The sequence below is a fragment of the Carcharodon carcharias genome, chromosome 12 (genome assembly GCF_017639515.1).
Source record: "Carcharodon carcharias isolate sCarCar2 chromosome 12, sCarCar2.pri, whole genome shotgun sequence".
Lineage (NCBI taxonomy): Eukaryota > Metazoa > Chordata > Chondrichthyes > Lamniformes > Lamnidae > Carcharodon > Carcharodon carcharias.
The window spans coordinates 31,411,176-31,430,763 of record NC_054478.1 but is presented as its reverse complement, the minus strand read 5'-3'; the positions used below and the strand labels follow the sequence as shown (position 1 = coordinate 31,430,763).

The 19,588-nt window shown below is 43.2% G+C and overlaps 1 protein-coding gene across 9 annotated transcripts in view; it reads right to left on the bottom strand.

Annotated features, from left to right (window-relative positions):
* Positions 1-19,588, bottom strand: part of gli2a (GLI family zinc finger 2a) — a 357,210-nt gene that overhangs the window by 135,013 nt on the left and 202,609 nt on the right. The window contains exon 2 of one of the 9 annotated variants that reach the window (XM_041200508.1): positions 7,413-7,477. The exons of 7 other annotated variants lie outside the window; for them this stretch is intronic. Coding sequence is in view for 1 of the 2 variants with exons in the window: in XM_041200507.1 (XP_041056441.1) it covers positions 4,487-4,514 (28 nt within the window). In the remaining variant the exon portion in view is untranslated. Of the gene's footprint in view, positions 1-4,486; positions 4,515-7,412; positions 7,478-19,588 lie in introns of those variants that run through there. One more of the 9 variants, XM_041200507.1, reaches the window with a different exon arrangement.

Sequence of the window (19,588 nt, the reverse complement as noted above, 5' to 3'; positions counted from 1 at the left end):
CCAACAGTCACAACATTTAAAAAATTAAAGTACCTATATGTAAATAGCGTTGTAAAGCAGTTTGGGACATCCCAAGATCATGAAAGGTGCTACACAGATGTAGGTTTTTGTTTGTATGCCTCAATCTCAATCTCAGAATAGTATTCCTCCCGGAAAAGGTATGCATTCTTTCACTTCTCACACACTTACCGAGTCTGAGTGCCAAGGGAAGCTGAGTTACAAGTAGTTTAGTACAATTTGTATCTCTAGTACTAGAGTACGAGACTATCCAAACTCAGATACCCTAACACAAATACCCTCCCCAATCCCATAGGACCCTTGCATCCAACAGGCAATGGAAAATTTCATCCTATTTGGCGGGATCTAAACAAAGGACAGCCTGCATCACAAGCTCTTCCAAGCCACCAGGGGCTCTGCTTTATTTTTCAGTGAAATGTTAACACAGACCTTTGACACTCTAACCCTTCATTCATGCATGGCACACACTCCACCCATTTGTAACTGAAGATTGCAAAAAGGGTCCCACGTCCAGGTCATTTGCATTCTGAAGCAGTTAGCTGGAAAGAGGAAATCTGTTGCAGCCTCCAGAAAATTGGAAGCAACTTCCGAGTACTAGCACACGTCCTTGGTTTATATAAATCAGGGCCCTGTGGATGTCAAGCAGAAACTGCCATGTGGCTGGTGGGAGATTACCACTTAATGCTAAGGAGGTGAGAACATCAGCAGCATCTGAAGAAATATCCACTATCCACTCTGCTTCTTGACATTCAATGTTGCTAACTAAGCTGTTCAGCAAAACAAAAAAATGGAAACTGCGATTTCATTCTAATGGTGACAGTATCTATCCCACTGAACCTTACTGGGTGATGTGCCAAGGAAGCGAATTTGCTCTAGTAAAAGAAAATCTTTTTACATCTTTTATTCTGAGTGGAAAGTTCCAACCAAACCAGCAGTCAGAATAATACTCTTCAAACCACTCGGGACTCTGCCACAGACACCTCCTTATGTAAATATTTGACTATTCTTTAGGAAGGTGGAGGCGCACATCTAGTTTCTTATTATATGTTTGTGAATCATTAGCATTAATGCCCTTGGCATAAAATACTCAAAGGAGCAGTTTATATGATAGATGTATTTACACTTGCAGCAACTTTAAAAAATAAAGGAATGGAGGCTGCAGCTGTTGGGGGTGCCAGGGTGATTGGCAATATCATAACTCACCCCACCTCTGGCACCCCCGCCCCTTCATCACCCCTCTCAGTATGTGCCTTGGTTCAGCGGATGGAAAGAGACAATGAAGTGGAGGAAATAAAAGCATAGATGACCACCACCCCCCCAACCTCCCACTCCCCCAGTACAGTATACCAGAGTTCTAGCATGGTGATGAGCTTAGAAATGTCTGCTGGATGGTATTAATGGAGGCATGTTCAGCAATTTCATATGACATTCATCTGTCCAATATTTTAACAGAAACATAATCCCACTTAAAATAACAGATTAGGAATGTATTTCCCCTAAGACAGTATCCAACTCTGAGCAAAAACAGCTAAAATGCCAATTAGCACCTTTGAGAAAGAGGTTGAAGAATGGAATTGGCAGTTGTAAGGGATAAACCCAAACAGGGATGATCTAACACTAAATGTGATTCAATAGTTTATGAATTTGCAGGACTGGGGAAATGTTACTTAAAATCAGTGTCTTACAGACACAGAAGAAGGCCATTCTGGCCATCATATCTGTGCCAGCTCTTTCAAAGTGTGATTCAATTAGTCCCACTCCCCTACTGTTTCACCATAGCCCCATAATTTTCTCCCCTTCAAGTGTTCATCCAGTTCCCTTCTGAAAGCTACTGCTGAATCTGCTTCCACTACCTTGCAAGCAGTGCATTCCAGATCCTAATAATTCTCCTCATCTAGCCTCTGGCTCTTTTGCTAATTACCTTAAATCTCTGTCCTCTGTTTACCGACCTTGCTGCCAGCGGAAACTGTTTCTCTTTATTTACTCAATCCTTCATGATTTTGAACATTTCTATCTACTCCACCCTAGAGGGTTATAATTGGCCAGATCCACGTTACACCGGTGGATCGATATGGTACGGTTTTGCTTGAATATGTTTTGAGGATGAAGAAATATTTTTACAGAATGTTCCCTCAGGGGATGAAATCTACATAGGGGGTAATTTTAACCCAACTCTGCCAAGTGGAAGCTGACCAGATTGTGCTGAATGGCGGTTATACACCCCTTCTGAATTTTCCCTCAACTGCCAATACTGAGTGCCTGGAATGGAAGAGTGCCCACAGTGATAACTTGTTCCATCCTGAAGAGCGCACACCATGTCAAAATCATGTCACCAAATGAAATCAGCACTGCCTGCTGGACCAACACAGCAGTGAGGCAGCTGAATTTTGGTGCTAAGCTATTTGCTTACATTTCCCTTTCGACAGAAACACCTCTCAAAATTTGCTCTACTTAAAAATAACAAATAATTTCACTTCCACAAAATAAACTGTAAGCTAGCTACCCAGGGTTTCTTAATGCTCCTCAAACCACATTAATTAGAACTGGTCAACTACGGAATGTTATAATTGTATGGACCATCATCCTCCACTTAAACCTTTTTAATGAAATGTAGTTAATGTAATGACAAGCTCATCAGGCTAATAATTAACAGGCACAAACAAATCATTCTCAATGGGCAAATTGTACAAATCTATTACTATAGTATTTGAAACATCTGTAAAAATGCCACATGTTGTGACATATGTCAACCTGGGTGTGGGAGATTCATTGAAGCTTTTCTCTTCAATGTTTATAACAGAATATAGGTTTGCAAGGAGGAGCTTTGTCATTTTTTTTTTTGAGTCCTTTGGTGATGGAAGAAGGGCTCTTTGTCTGAGTTCTCTGCATTTAACTTTGCGCATTTTAGCTGCTGGTTAAGTAAGTCAGAGGCTCAATAACCAGAGGACTAGGTGCGGCTAGGCAGCCATTTTACAAAGGGGATGAGGTGCTGCGCCAACTGGGCTAGGCTCAAAGCAGGAGCTGAAATTCAGATAGGGCATTTGCCACTGCTCTCTAATTAGGACATGACTTTTAAAATCGATTTTAAAAAGACTTCCATTTATATAGCACTTTTCATGACCACTGGACATCTCAAAACGCTTTACAGCCAATGAAGTCCTTTTTTTTCCCAAGTGCAATCACTGTTGTAATGTAGGAAGCACGGCAGCCAATATTGCGCACAGCAAGCTCCCACAAACAACCATGTGATAATGGACAGATAATCTGTTTAATTGTGATGTTGACTGAGGGATAAACATTGGCCAGGACACAGGGGATAACTCCCCTGCTCTCCTTCAAAATAATGTTACCTGAGCAGGCAGGCAGGGCCTCGGTCTAAAAGGCGGTACCTGCAACAGTACGGGACTTGAGTGTCAGCCCTTATTTGTGCTCCAGCCCTGGAATGAGACTTAAACCCAGAACCTCATGAGGTCAGTGCTACCCACTGAGCCACAGCTGTCATTGATTAATTAAAAATTAAACTAAAGGTGTGGGTTTCTTTTTTTTTTAGCAAGGTCCATTATGATCTTCTCAGGGAAAGCTGGGGTGGATAATAGGTGTGGCCTTGCCAGGTTTCAGTAGATGCTGAAATCAGAAGAAGGCAAAATCCTGCCATTGCCTCCGGTCGAGCAGGTGAAGACTGCCAGGGCTGCCTGGTCCAGGCCGGCTACTGGGGAAGGTAGCCACCCACCCCACTGTAAACTGGTTATTTTTTTCCCCAAAAGAAAGGCTGCAGTCAGTGCTAATGAACTACTTCAGGAATAATTGCTGCAACAGACTTTTGTAATGCACCGATGTATGGGGATACACAGGTCTGAGAGGAAAGTTAGCTTTTACCTATTGTATATACATAATATTACCAACTTGGAGTCAATAGCTTTTGACTTGTGTGCACTGTACAAGCGATAGTATCAAATTTTATCTGGTCTGTATTTCACAGGAGTAATCCTGTGCTCTCAGAGGTGACTCACATTCATAAGGAGCATGGGTTAGGTTTAGAGCTACAATACTATTAGTCTTGATTCTCTTCCCTGCTGGGAATGTTAGATCATTGTATTACCCCTTATTCTTTAGTTATAAGTTTAAATCTATGAGGTCAAATCTAAAAATTGAGTATATTGAAGGCTTTGAGTATGGTCCTTCTAACCTAACTAAGACAGTCAGAGAAGACATTACAATTTCAACCTAGTTAAAGGCAAAGTTTGACCCAGTGTTAGGTAGTTCCCCAGATTCACACATGGGATGGGATTTTGAGTAAGGTAGAAAGGGCTAAAATAATTTTACAGACCACTGAAGTCATTATAGTGGGTCAGGGAGCAACGACTATAAGTTCTTTTCGAGCAGATGACCATCCTCCTCTCCACCTTGGTGACTTTCCCACCCCCGCCTCCCCTTTCCAAGGTTAAGCCATAAGATTCTTATACTTTACCTGTAATGGTACGGATGTCTTGCAACATTTCTATTCTGTCGGCATCTTGTAAACCTTTGAAAAGGGAAGAAGAAAGAACGTACCACTGATCAAAGCCACAGCAAAGCCCCAAAGGAAGGCATGCTCACACCGGGAAAGAAGGCTTTCACAGAATTAACAGAGTTGATCCGTAGTGAGGCTGAAAGTACAGGACAAAGCCTGGCAGTGTTTTTCTTTTATTTTTGGCATTCTCCTCACTCTTTTTGATGAGCGTTTTCTTTTAAATTGAGAAATCCAGGTGAAGGGTCAATGCACCTAGTGCAGCACACCACCTTCTGTCAAGGCTCTCCTTAAAATCAATCTCTATGACCAAACCTTTGGCCACCCTTCCTAATATCTCAACCTTTGGGCTTGGAATCCATGTCTGTCTGATGATTCCTCTACTGAACACATTGGGACAGGATGCGATATAATTACAAATTGTTGTACTCATTAGTCTGCTGGAGTCATGTTGTGCACATTGTAATTTTCTTCTCCAGTTGAAGGCAACAGGACAAGCTACTTAACTCAAGTTCAGTGGACTTTGCACTCAACTTGCGCTTTCCACCAAAATCAGGTTAGCCCATGGAAAAGATGGCAGATTTTTAAACCCACGTTATGTTCAATGCCAATCCAAGTTTCTGTCACCTTTTGTGCTTTGTTTCATGGCCAGCCCTGTCCCCAAAACTGCTCCCCATTTGAATTCGTCATCATCAAGAGTTTCCACTAGTTCAACTTGTTTGCAGGCCTTCGAAGAGGCTCCGAAAATTAGGCTGGTTCTTTTGGGTGCAGGAATGACGTAGGCATATTTTAAATGCTTTTGAATGCAAATATTTTATAAAAATGCTAAATATCTCATTGTGATAAAAACAAAACCTGTGGATGCTGGAAATCCAAAACAAAATATCTCACTGTAACTGACTGAATACGACCAGCAAGTGGTTCTGTGTATTTTTTTTTACAAGTAATTTAAAATTGGGTTACTTGCAGCTGGTAGATTTTTACTGATTAAAAATACTTATTTTTCTTTGTGATAAATCTTTGAGCTGCATGAATCGAACTGCACCAGGTTGCCACTTTTAAATGTATCAAGGAATATCTTTAAAGCAACATTAAAAAAAGTAAAAATTATGTTGTTGCTCAATTGTCCTGGTTTGTGACAGATTTCATGTTTGGCAATAAGCAAAATGAGTTTGAGCTGGAAAAACTGGAGGGGAAAAAAAAGGTTCAAAACAGGCATTATTTTGGGCACAATTTGTGCCTGGATCACCGATCACGCCCAAACCAGAAACCCTCGACAATTACATTTTCCCTTACCCCCTTACACTCCCAAGTGGGACCATGAGTCAGACAATGCCATTAAAAACATTGCAGAATTCCCTGCATAATAGATAGCAGATAAATGCACCATGTGATGTCAACTGAGACATCCATGTGCGATCTCTGGTCTGTGATACATTAGCAGATCTAAACTCAGCTGAAGATTACAGTGCTACATTAGGTTTAAATGGGGGGTGGGATAGCCCTCCAAGATTCCTGCTCCTCGATAATACTGTGGATGGAGATCTGAAACGAAATAGAAAATGCTGGAAAAACTCAGCAGGTCTGGCTGCATCTGTGGAGAGAGAAACAGAAGTTAACGTCTCGAGTCCAACATGGCTCTTGTTCGGAACTGTTTGCATCTTCTGAAGGAGAGTCATAATTAGACTTGAAATGTTAACTCTGTTTCTCTCTCTACAGATGCAGAATTTTTCCAGCATTTTCTGGTTTTATTCCTGCTCCTTGATGCTATCCAGTGGTCTGTACCGGTAGGAGTCTGGATGCACACATGTGTATGTATATGTACCTAAAGACATCAAGTACACACAGGACTAGGGTCAGTGGTAATACCCTCATGGTCTAATAGCCTATCCACCCTCACTGCCAATAATGAGCCACTCAGGAGCTGCAGATATGCATGAAACCATAAGGGACCATCATCTTTGGAAGAGGCGATTAGCAAACTGCAGAACAAGCCCGCTGCAAAGCATCAGTATCCCCAGATGGCAAACAGAAGGATACAAACATCGCCTGGGATGTTGCTGAGGCCTCTTTAAAAAGTAATACAACTGGGAAGCACAGCACGTGTAAGGCAATTGGTGAGCGCACTATCTATTCCTTAAAAAAAAGCAGATTCTACTCAGATAGGGAAATTATCTACATCCAGCAGATGTGTTTCCTGTGCTTGCTAATAACCTCTATGCATCATCCTGCTCAGGGAGAACTCGCAGTAAAAAATGAAAATGAGCAAAATTCCTGGAGCATCTTACAGTCCTGCATACTAACTGCTTGTTGTTAACATGCTGTTTGTGTAATTACAGTACTTAAAATTGCAAAGGTATCGCTATGGTCCTGAAGAGTGATTGCAGTTCAAAATAATCACCCACCTGGCTAAGCTCTGATTTATTACCAACTCAATAATAGTCCTACTTAATGCAGGAGATCACCAGGATTAAGTAATTGCTTTAAACAAAAAGTTTATTATCTCCAAGATTAACAGTGATAAAAGGTTTAGACTGTGGACAGGTCGGAGCCACGCTGCAATGGCTAGCTGAAGATGCAAAACTACTAAGTGTAACGATTCCCACAGAGAATCTCAGGTTAGTTCTTAAAGAAAAGCTCTAACACAGGTTTAGAATATACATTTCATGGATAAGATATATCCAGTCTTTTGGATGAGATGCTAAACCAAGTCCCCACCTGCCCTCTCAGGCAGGTCGAGGAACATAGGAACAGGAGTAGGCTATTCAGCCACTCAAGGCAGCACCCACCATTAAATTAGATCATGGCGGATCTTCACCTCAACTGCATTACCACCTTTGCTCCATATGCCTTGATGCCCTTATCTAACAAAAATCTATTACTTAACTCCAATTGTCCCAGCATCTTCAGCCTTTTGCGGGAGGGGAGTTCCAGATCACAACCCTTCGTCTGCTAGAAAAAGATCCAAAGGCATAGTTCAGAGGAGCGCTGGAGCATTTTCTCAGTACCCTGGCTAATACTTATCCTAAAACCATTTCCTACAAACACATGATCTGCTCATTGTCTCATTGCTATTGGTGGGGCTCTGCTGTGTGCAAATTGGCTGCCACATTTCCCACATTACAACAGTGGCTGCACTTCAAAAGTGCTTCAATTGGGACATCCTGTGATTGAGAACAACATTACATAAAGGCAAGGCTTTCTCTCCTTAACTCCGAGTATATGGGAATCTGAGGTCAATAGAACACAGTTAATACGAACCATCTAGGACAAGACAGAGTTTCAGACTGGTGGTGATTACCAGAGTTTATTTATTCACAATAACTGTTACTGTGCCTGTCAGCTTGGATGTCATTTATTGATAGAGCATCAGATGAAATATTATGCTGTGCTTGCTTTAATTAAAAAATAGCCGCACAAAATAGAAAGTACCTGCTTGGTCAACAGGAGGTGATCTCTCTGGATCACTGATCTGTGTAGCATAGTGGTTTAGACATTAGTAGTGTTCTACTGTGCATTGGTTGTGCATCTAATTGTCAAGCAATTAAATAGTTCATGTTACTATCTGTATGCGGCAATGGCAGACACAGACAAAAGGTACCGTTATATTGTTATTACGGTTCTAGACTAGCAACCCAGAGAGCACGAGTTCATTACCTACCATAGCAAGTTATATAATGGAATTGAGGACATCTAGAAGTTTGTAGGCTGGTACCAGAAAATCATAGAACCATACGGTATAGAAGCAGGCCATTTGGCCCGTCGTGCCTGTGCCAACTCTTTCAAAGAGCTATCCAATTAGTTTCACTCCACTGCCCTTTCTCTGTACCCCTGCAAGTTTCTCCTTTTCAAATATTTATCCAATTCCCTTCTGAAAGTTATTATTGATTCGGCTTCCTCCACCCTTTCCACCAACATATTCCAGACCATAACAACTCGTTGTGCAAAACAAAGAAAATCTCCTATTTCCTCACTCAGGAGTCTTTTAGTTCTGCCCATGGACCTGGCTTCAGGTTAGGGGAACATCCACATGGACTAGCACCATGAAAGCTGGGGATGGAGTGTTTCTAACAGCCAGCACTGGATTCTTGAGATGGGTTTCTGGACACAGGAACCTCATAAGCTTCTTACTGCTGCCTCCAAAGTCAGGCTGCTGCTGGCTGGAAGATCCAACAACACTCAAGAACCTTGGCACCATCCAGGACAAAGCAGCCTGCTTGAGTAGCACCCCATCTACAAGTATTCACTCCCTCTGCCACCGACGTATATGACAGCAGCATGTACCATCTACAAGATGCACTGCAGGAACTCACCAAGGCTCTTTAGGCAGCACCTTCTAAACCCACCACTGTTAACATCTAGAAGGTCAAAGGCAGCAAACGTTGGGAACACCACCACCTGGAAGTTCCCCTCCAAGCCACTCACAAACCTGACTTGGAAATATATCACCGTTCCTTTACTGTTGCCGGGTCAAAATCTTGGAACTCCCTCCCTAACAGCACTGAGGGTGTACCTACACCACAGGGACTGCAGCAGTTCAACAAGACAGCTCAACACCACCTTCTGAAGGACAATTAGTGATGGGCAATAAATGCTGGCCTAGCCAGCAACGCCCACATTCCATGAATGAATTTTAAAAAAACACATCAGTCCATTGTTGACACACGATCAGCTGACATTGTCAGTGACTCTGATCTGGTCCAAACTCAGTACTGTCAGCGTCATTAAGCACTGATTGTTAGGAAGTCAGAGGTGCAGAAGAGTGGGCAGTTCCACACAGCCTCTAACTGTAAGGAGGTATAATTACTGCCAAGAGCCATTCATAATTGTTTTACAATGTAAAAAAGAGAAATATTCTTCCAGTGATCTGCAGATACAAGCTGAGGTCTTGTGGCATTTATTAAAGACCCTACACACATAAAGAAATAAATCTATAGATGGAAAAAGGGAGGAAAAAATCAAAAGGGTCAAGGAACCTTTATTGTGTGTAAGAAGTTATCTTCAGTGCATTGGCTGACCTGCTACTGAGCAACTCTCCCCCACAGAAATGCAGAGCAGGACAACTTAATCAGCAGCATCATTTGTGCAAACTATTGCTTGAGCATGAAGGCACTCAGAACACAAAACTCACAACCAAACTACACAAAGCTGCATTATTTAAAATATTCTCTCTCCTCCATAGCACAATGGGAAAAGGTACCACTCGTCAGAACGAAAGAATCTGAACTCCGTAAAAAATAAAAATCCAACAGAAATAAAAGAGGCCTTAATTGCAAAGGTATTTATTTGGAATTGATACTTGCTCTTTAAGATTTCCTTATTTGCTGAGGATTATCTCAGCCATGAACTGAACCAGGCATTATGCGTAGTTAATACTTCCCTGCCTTTGGGAATCCTTTTTTTGCCCAACTTCTCTGCTGACAGTTGTATACATTATTCACTATTGTTGGAAAGGTCCCCCCAGAAGTACCTCCAGGATTAGAAGTTGCAAAGATGCCTTTCCCACTTATTAACTTGAACCTATACCCTACTGAAGGACTCTAGGCAGCACAGAAAAAAGCTACGCCTCAAACAGATGCAGCCTTTTTGCCCGAATCTAAACATCACTCGCCGCTTTCTGATTCTTGTTTAGGAGATTCTCATATCATCTGTCCACAAAAATAATTCACCTCACTGCCACTGGTTAGTATAGTGATTCTGTCACTGGAACTGTTAGTCCAGAGGCCTGAACTAATCATCGACGCATACATCAGTCCAATTCCCACCACGGCAGTTTGAGAAGCTGAATTCAGTTTCAAAAATGGAGAAATAAGAAAGAAAAAACTGGTATCAGTAAAAGTGGTTGTGAAGCTGTTGGATTGTTGTACAATTCCAACTAGTTCACTAATGTTCTTACCCAGACTGGCCTACTGTGATATCAGGTCCAAACCAACGTGCTTAATACTTAATTTCCCTTTCAAGCATTGATTGGGGGGGTCTGACAGGGTGGATGTGGAGAGGATGTTTCCCCTTGTGGACGAATCTAGAACAAGGGGTCACTAACTTAAAAATAAGGGGCTGCCCATTTAAGACAGTGATGAGGAAACATTTTTTCTCTCAGAGGGTGGTGAGTCTTTGGAATTCTCTGCCTCGAAAGGCGATTGAGGCAGAGTCTTGGAATTTCTTTGAGGCAGAGGTAGATCGATTCTTGATAAGCAAGGGGGTGAAATGTTATTGGGAGGGGAGGTGGTAGGAATGTGGAGTTGAGGTTAAAATTAGATCTGCCATGATCTTATTGAATTGTGGAGCAGGCTTGATGGGCCAAGTGACCTACTCCTGCTCCTAATTCATATGTCATGTCTCTAACAAGCCACTACCTTGTATCAAACCTCACAAATTGCAATGGTTTAAGGAGGTCCACCACCAGCTTCTCAGAACATCAACATTGCCAGCATCCTGAAAATTAATTATTTCTTTTTTATTTTATCTTACACCAAAACAATTTCTGCTTCATTTGAACACCAGCAATATGTGGTGAGATTCAATGTATATTCTCCCGTATTGAATTTGAGGCTGTCTGAGACCACATCCAACAGACAGCTTCAACATATTGTGCCTTCACAGTAACTATAATATGATAAAAAGTGCAAAGTGAAAATTTAAAAATTCCTAGGTAATTTGTTGTGCCTCTTGAATGTCATTTTTCACTTTTTTGCAGTTGGCAAAGTGCCAACTGACCCATTCTATTGGTTACTGGTATTTTAACTCCATTTATCCATCACTCCAAATAAAAAAATGAAGATGGCAGAAGGGAAGGGCTAAGGGCCAATGAAAGTCTCCTCTGCTCAAATAACAAGGTGGATAAGTTAGAACAGGCAAGAAGTATCACAGAGAAACACTTAAACATGGCTGGCTGGTAGTTCTAGAACACAGGACCATAGTCTCAAAATAAGGGGTTGGCCATTTAGGACTGAGATAAAGAGAAATTTCTTCACTCAAAAGGGTCGTGAATTCGTCACCCAGAGATCGATGGATGGTCAGTTGTTAAGTGTTTTCAGGACAGAGGTCGCTAGATTTTTGGGCACTAGGGCAATTAAGGGATATGTGGATAGTGTGGGAAGGTTGAGTTGAAGTAGAGAATCTGCCATGGTCTCGTTGAATGGCTGACAAAGCTTGAAGGGCCAAATGACCTATTCCTGCTCCTATTTCTTACGTTCTTATATTGAATGGGGAGATCAATCTGATTAATATTCTACAGAATTTCTTATCCTAATGAGAATTTTATTCCTCATCAAAAGATAGGCTTTGCTCACTGCTTGGCATCTATTTTCAAAGACTACAAAAGCCTTATTTTAACAAGTGTTCACTCAGGCTAATTGGCAACTCAACCTTTGAAAAACTTGCTAGTTTACACACTTCCTGCACATTTATTCCTATGTTCTATCAACCTTTGCTACTCTGTGACCGAGACAGTTGGAACCACAGTTCACCCGATGTGTCTAGGAATGCATGCTATGTGCCTACCTGCAGAAACGACCCATTCAAGACATGTCCAGTGAGCCTTCATCTCTTGCTTTCCTGTTTATAACACTAGCTGACTTCTTTTAATATGAATGATGTTACCTGCTGGTGCCCGCCTCGTTTTTGTGAGCTGAGGTACATTTAATGACCCAGCAGAGACTTCACTCCAGTCCACCTTTACCAATGCACAGAAGCAGGGTACTGTCAAAAATATTTTATTTTTAAACGCGGCTTAAAAAAATTATTCATGAGCCGCACAAAGCCCCTTTCATGAGCTGGTTGCACAAAGTTGTACTTGAAAGGTATTGAGATCAAGTCCAAGCAAACACAACTTAACCCTCTTACAAAATCTGACCCCACTGTGGTAAATTCAAGTGATCCTGCTTTAACGGCTTGGAGTCATGTTCCAAGGGAGTGCAGATCAGAGACAGCAGCAGTGATTCTCCGACCATCAATGCCTTTAAACGAGGCTGCTCACTGGGAGCGCTGGAGCACTGACTTCATAGGATCATCGAATGGTCACAGCAGAGTATAGTTTGTTGTGTCCATGCTGGTTCTTTTCTAGAGCATTTCACCTATTGCCAGTTCATTGCCTTTTCCCCTATAGCCTTGAAAAATTCTCCTCCTTCAGACAATGATCCAATTCTCTTTTGAAACCCACAATTGAATCTGCCTCCACCACACTCTCAGATAGTGCATTCCAGATCCTAACCACTCACTGTGTAAAAGAAGTTCCTCCTCATGTCACCATTGCTTCTTTTGCCAATCATCTTAAACCGATGTCCCCGGTTCTAGATTCTTCCACCAATGGGAACAGTTTTTCCCTATCTAATGTTGTCCGGATCCCTCATGGTTTTGAAAGCCTCCATCAAATCTCCTCTTGAGCTTCTCTTCTCTAAGGTGAACAGCGCCAGCTTCTCCAATCCATCTATCTATATAACTAATGTTATCCAACTGTTTTTATACCTCATCCATAAGATGGCTCTGGACAATCAAGTACAATGCTCATCACTAAGACACTGAGGCCAGATTTTCCGGCTCCTTCGTGGTGGGAACCGCCATGGGAGATTTGGTGGCCCAGCCAAAAGTCCATCGACTTGTGGTGGGTCCAGCGATCCTGGCGCCAGGCGGGGCTAGAAAATCCCACCCAGAAGTTTCAAGGATTGCCTCATGACAGATGCTGTACAAAAACTGACACACGTTGGCCATTACCACTGCCCTATTTTTTTTTAAAAAGACATCGCCAGCTATTCCAGTTTTAATACCGTGGAAAATGTTTTTTGTTTCAGTCTTCAGCAACAGAAATAATGTACGAGTAAGTTAACAATTACAGAAAAACATAAAAATCTAGACACGAATGGAGAAAACTCTGCAGCCTCTTGGGCACCCCTCACAGTTCTAACAGAATCCTGGGACACCAGTTTAAGACCAATGTGCTTGGATGGCTGTTTGCCTTTGACTCAATCAGGGTCAATGCACACAATAGGAAGCATCATTGAAAAAAAGAACCTCATTGACAACCGCATGCTTACATTACAAGTAAAATATATCAGCATTGTGTTTTCATAAGGGATTAAGGGCAATACAACCTATGACTCTTTGAATTAGGGCTTCAAACTTGGTGCGGGGGAGGGGGGAAGAATTTTGAAAGGAGGGAGGAAAGTAAGTACTAAGGAAAGTAGGAGTTTCCAACTTTGAGAAAAATATATTAACACTGTAACTCGCACATGTTTGAAGCTTCTTAACTGCTACAGTTGCGGGTACTCATCAAGGCAACAGAGGATAACAGGTCTGGCTGCTGTATTGTTAGAGATACCAAGCTGATCAGGCAAACAGCCCAGGGTAATGGAATACCAACACTGCACCATACAATATTAAGTGACAGGTTCTCCATATATGACAGCTTTGCAATCCCAGTCAGACGTTTAGAAGGGTGATATAATTTGTGGCTCCGTCACGGTGGGGTGGGGGTGGGGGGCTGTAAAATGTGGCTAGTCATTCAGGAGTCCATTGGCTTCAATGGGACTTGATAATCCTGCCATAAGAAAGGGCCATAAAATAACAAACAAAGACTGGATTTAATGTGGAGGCAGTGACCCTGACCACTGACCAGAAAGTGAGGGCTGTCGGAGGGTGGGTGGGTGCATACCCGCCTTTGCCAGCCCTGGAAGTCACGACTAGATTTTATGCGGTTCAGGCAATTAGTTGCCTGCAGCCGTGACTTTCGCCTGTCTGCAGCAAGATGTTCTGTCAGATGGTCGGCTGTTCTTCCGTCCCAGCAGTGACACCAGGAGCAGTGGCCACTGCTGGGACTGCAACAGGCACCAGACCATCGACCGCCGAGGAGAACCGGAGTCAGGGCTCGCTGGAGCCAATCAGACAGGCCCAGGTGAGGCGTGGGTAGGATCGATGATGAGGGGGCGGGGGTCTTCCAGTGGGGGCAGCCGTTGCCACCAAGTGCCCAATTAGGAGTGAAGCTTCCACCCCCGAACTTGCAGGGAGACACCAGTTTTTACTGTGCAGCCTCGTCAGTGGCCATGGTGTCCAGGAGGGAAGAGGAGCTCAAGTGGCCATTAATTGGCCTAAGAGTGGGCAGGTTGTAAAATACCAGTGGAGGTGAGAAGGCAAGGAGCAGGCACCCCATCCCCGCCATCTCACTCGATTTCACACACCACCCCCACCTCCTAGCTCGCTCCTGGCAGGGGGCAAGGGTGTAAAATTCCAGCCAGAGTATGAGCCTATTTTGATACATTTTTGCATATTCCATCATGTCTGTTGACCCCCTTGACCAGGGGAAATGTAACTGTTCATTGGGGCATCTGAAGGGGAGCTGATGAAATGAATAATCATGTTCTTTTTTATTTCCATTACAGCAATACAAATTACTGGCTGACAGAATGAGTGGATGGGTCACAGTAGACCGAAGCAGGCCATTTCCAGTAGCTTTCAGATCAAGAATGAGGGGCCTTAGATTCAAGGTTAATCGTACGATATTTAGAAGGGAGGACAGAAGAGAATTCTTTACTCAGAGATTTACGAGGCTGTGGAATTCACTTCCAGGGTTGGTGGTTGAGACAAAAACTATGTCAACATTCAAGATTAAGTTCGACAGGTGGACGAAGGAAACGAACGGATATAGGAACAGGATGAGTAAATGCGATAAGAACTATTTGCTTGCATGGAGGCTTAAGCCGACATGGACTGGTTAGGCTGAACGGTTTGTTTCAGTGTAGCAATCTCCATATATTTCTGTTAGTTAAGTAGCCCTGGTCCAGTGGGTTATACACTGGCCTTACACCACTGGGAGCTGGGGTTGGATCGTCAGAAGTGAATGGATGAAAATTTCTTTGGTCCATATGCTGGCTGTAAGAATGGGCAGCAATTCAGTTCCTTGTGGGTTGGAGGATGTAGTGCAAAACTGCGCTAAAACAGTCACCAGTATCACCCGGACTGGCCACAGGATGACTGGTATGAGAAATGCAAAGAGTGTCAAACTGGTAACGTTGGGATGCTCTTTCGAAATTGGAACTAAAGTACATTGCTGAGCCTTAGGGGGTGAAAGGTTTATGCTACATCTAGCTATGCTCTACCTGGCCTGCTGAATGCTGACATGAGGGCTTCTGTCATGGAGCACATTAGACTGTACTAATATTCCTCAACTTGATCAACACAACAAAAAAAAGTGCCAAAAGGCTGGAAAAATAAGTCAAATATTTCTTTTTTTTTTCTAATTTGAGGCTTTGAGACTCAATTTGAGGATTTGAGACTCAATGGTGTTAAAAGCTTTTTCTTAAGTTCCTGCTTTGCCATCTCCACCAGTCTTCTAAATCAAACTCTACCCTCAGTCCCATTTGCCCAAGACCTCTTGACACAGCAGATTTCTCATTAGATAACCAAAGAATCACAAGCACTATCTATCAGCAGCGTGCATATTTCATTCCCCAAATTAATGGACCTGCTTCAGTGGCTGTCACGTCGCAGGGCTACACAGCAAAGGAAAGGCACTGTGAAGAATCGTGGTGCCTGCGAGCTAACTATGGACGGGTGACAGTAACCACAGACATTAAGCATGTTAACAAATCTTCTGCCAGGTCTCCTGCCATCAGCCCTGACGCTGACAGAAAAAAAACCTTTCCTTTGAACCCATTCATCATCACTAAACTCAACCAACCTGCTTTATGAATAATGCAGTCGTTCTTCCATTTCTGAGGCAGCAAAAGAAAATAACTGGAATGTTGCTTTGGCAGGCACAACCAACTGGGTTGAAAAGCAGCTTCAAAAAGGATGGCCTGTTACTTGGAGTCGATTAATTACAGATCATCCCTTTTTGAGGTTGAACGTTAAGGCTACTGCATGTGACTAGGTAGCACCAATGCGACATATTGCACTGGCAATGAAAGACCTACATTTAAATAGCGCCGATCATGGCCTTTTGAATGTCCAGATGAAGCATTTTGAACTGTAGCCACTGTTGTAGTGTAGGAAACATAAGAGCCAATTTACGCACAGCAAGCACCCACAAGTATCATTGCAATAATGGCCAGCTAATATGTTCCTTTGGGGATGTTGTTGAGGAGTAAGTATTGGCCAGGACAACATGGAGAACCTCGCTGCTGTTCAACCTGAGGGGGGCAGATGGAGCCTGATCATCTGAAAGATAGCACATCCCAGTGTGTGGTACTCCAACAGTATTTCACTAAGGTCTTCTGTGCTCTCTGGACTGAGTCCTGGTATTTTAACCTGCTGGCTCAATGCTGCCCACTGAGCCACAGCTTCAGTCACCTTATATAAGACCATAAGATGTAGGAGCAGGAGAAGGCCATTCAGCCCATTGAGATCATGGTTGATCTGTTAATCCTCAATTCCACTTTCCTGCCTTTTCCCCATAATCCTGGATTCCCTTACTGATTAATAAATCTTTATGTCATCCTCACCACTTGCCTCCCACTTATTTTTGTGTCATTAGCAAACTTGGTGAAAGTACATTCACTTCCCTCAGCCAAATCATTAATATATATTGTAAATAATTGTAGCCCCAGCACTGATCCCTGTGGCACTCCACTAGTTACAGGTTGCCAACCTGAAAGTTCCCCCCTTAACCCAACTCTGTCTTCTATTAGTTAGCTAACCCTCTATCCATGCTAATATGCTACCCCCAACACCATGGGCTCCTATCTTATTAAGTAGCCTTATGTGTCGTACCTTACTGAATGCCTTTTGGAAATCCAAATATATTACATCTAATAGTTCTCCTTTATCTATCCTGCTTTTAACCTCCTCAAAGAATTCTAACAAATTTGTCAGGCATGATTTTCACTTCATGAAACCATGCTGACTCTGCTTGATTATTTTTTAAAAATTGATTCATGGGATGCAGGCTTCGCTGGGCGGGCCAGCATTTATTGCCCATCCCTAGTTGGCCTTGAGGTGGTGGTGGTGGTGAGCTGCCTTCTTGAACCACTGTAGTCCATGTAGCATAGGTACACCCACAGTGCTGTTAGGGAGGGAGTTCCAGGATTTTGACCCAGCAACAGTGAAGAAATGGCGATATATTTCCAAGTCAGGATGGTGAGTGATTTGGAGGGGAACTTCCAGGTGGTGGTGTTCCCATCTATCTGCTGCCCTTGTCCTTCTAGGTGGTAGTGGTCGTGGGTTCGGAAGGTGCTGTCCAAGGAGCCTTGGTGAATTCCTGCAGTGCATCTTGTAGATGGTACACACTGCTGCCACTGTGCCTCGGTGGTGGAGGGAGTGAATGTTTGTGGATGTGGTGCCAACCAAGCGGGCATCTTTATCCTGGATGGTGTCAAGCTTCGAGTGTTGTGTGAGTTGCCCTCATCTAGGCAAGTGGAGAATATTCCATCACACTCCTGACTTGTGCGTTGTAGATGGTGACCAGGCTTTGGGGGAGTCAGGAGGTAAGTCACTCGTCACAGGATTCCTCGCCTCTGACCTGCTCTTGTAGCCACAGTACGTATATAGCTAGTCCAGTTCAGTTTCTGGACAATGGTAACCCTCAGGATGTTGATACTGGGGGTTTCAGTGATGGTGATGCCATTTAACATCAAGGGCGATGGTTAGATTCTCTGTTGTTGAAGGTCATTGCCTCACACTTGTGTAGTACTAATGTCACTTGCCACATCAGCCCAAGCCTGGATATTGTCCAGGTTTTGGTGCATTTGGACATGGACTGCTTCAGTATCTGAGGAGTCACGAATGGTGCTGAACATCGTGCAATCATCAGCGAACATCCCACTTCTGACCTTATGATGGAAGGAAGGAAGGTTATTCATGAAGCTGCTGAAGATGGTTGGGCCGAGGACACTACCCTGAGGAACTCCTGCAGTGATGTCCTAGAGCTGAGATGATTGACCTCCAACAACCACAACCATCTTTCTTTGTGCTAGGTATGAATCCATCTAGCAGAGAGTTTTCCCCCTGATTCCTATTCACTCCAGTTTTGCTATGACTCATTGATGCCACACTCGGTCAAATGTAGCCTTGATGTCAAGCGTAGTCACTCTCACCTCACCTTGGGAGCCGAACTCTTTTGTCCATGTTTGAGCCAAGGCTGTAATGAGGTCAGGAGTTGAGTGGCCCTGGTGGTACCCAAGCTGGGCACCAGTAAGCAGGTTATTGCTAAGCAAGTGCTGCTTGATGGCACTGTTGATGACGCCTTCCATTACTTTACTGATGATCGAGAGTAGACTGATGGGGCGGTAATTGGCTGGGTTAGATTTGTCCTGCATTTTGTGTGCAGGACATAGCTGGAAATTTTCCACATAACCAGATAGATGCCAGTGTTGTAGCTGTACTTGAACAGCTTGGCTATGGGCGCGGCAGGTTCTGGAGTTCCAGTCTTCAGTACTATTGCCGGAATATTGTCAGGGCCCATAGCCTTTACACTATCCAGTGCCTTCAGCTGTTTCTTGATAGGTGGAGTGAATCGAATTGGCTGAAGACTGGCATCTGTGATGCTAGTGACCTCCGGAGGAGGCCAAGATAGATCATCCACTTGGCACTTCTGGCTGAAGATTGTAGCTTCAGCCAGATAATACTTCAGTTTTATCTTTTGCACTGATGTGCTGGGCTCCCCCATCATTGAGGCTGGGGATATGTGTGGAGCCTCCTCCTCTAGTGAGTTGCTTAATAGTCCACAACTGGATGTGGCAGGACTGATTACATTATGCATTTCTAAATGCCCTATTACATTCTTTATAATTGAATCTAACATTTTCCCAATGATAGATGTTAAGCTAACTGTCTGATAGTTACCTGTTTTTTGTTTCCCTTTTTGAATAAGGGTGTTACATTGGCAGTTTTCCAACCCTCTGGGACTTTTCCAGAATCTAAGGATTCTTGGAAGATTTCTACCAGTGCATCCACTAATACTTTAATATCCTAGGATGCAACCCATCAGCTACAGGGGACTTGTTGGCCTTTAGCCCAATTAATTTCCCTAGTACTTTTTTTCTAGTGTTAGTTATTGAATTTACTTCCTCCCCTTCTTTGCCCCTTGATTATGTAGTATTTTTGGAATGCTATTAGTGTCTTCTACCGTGCAGA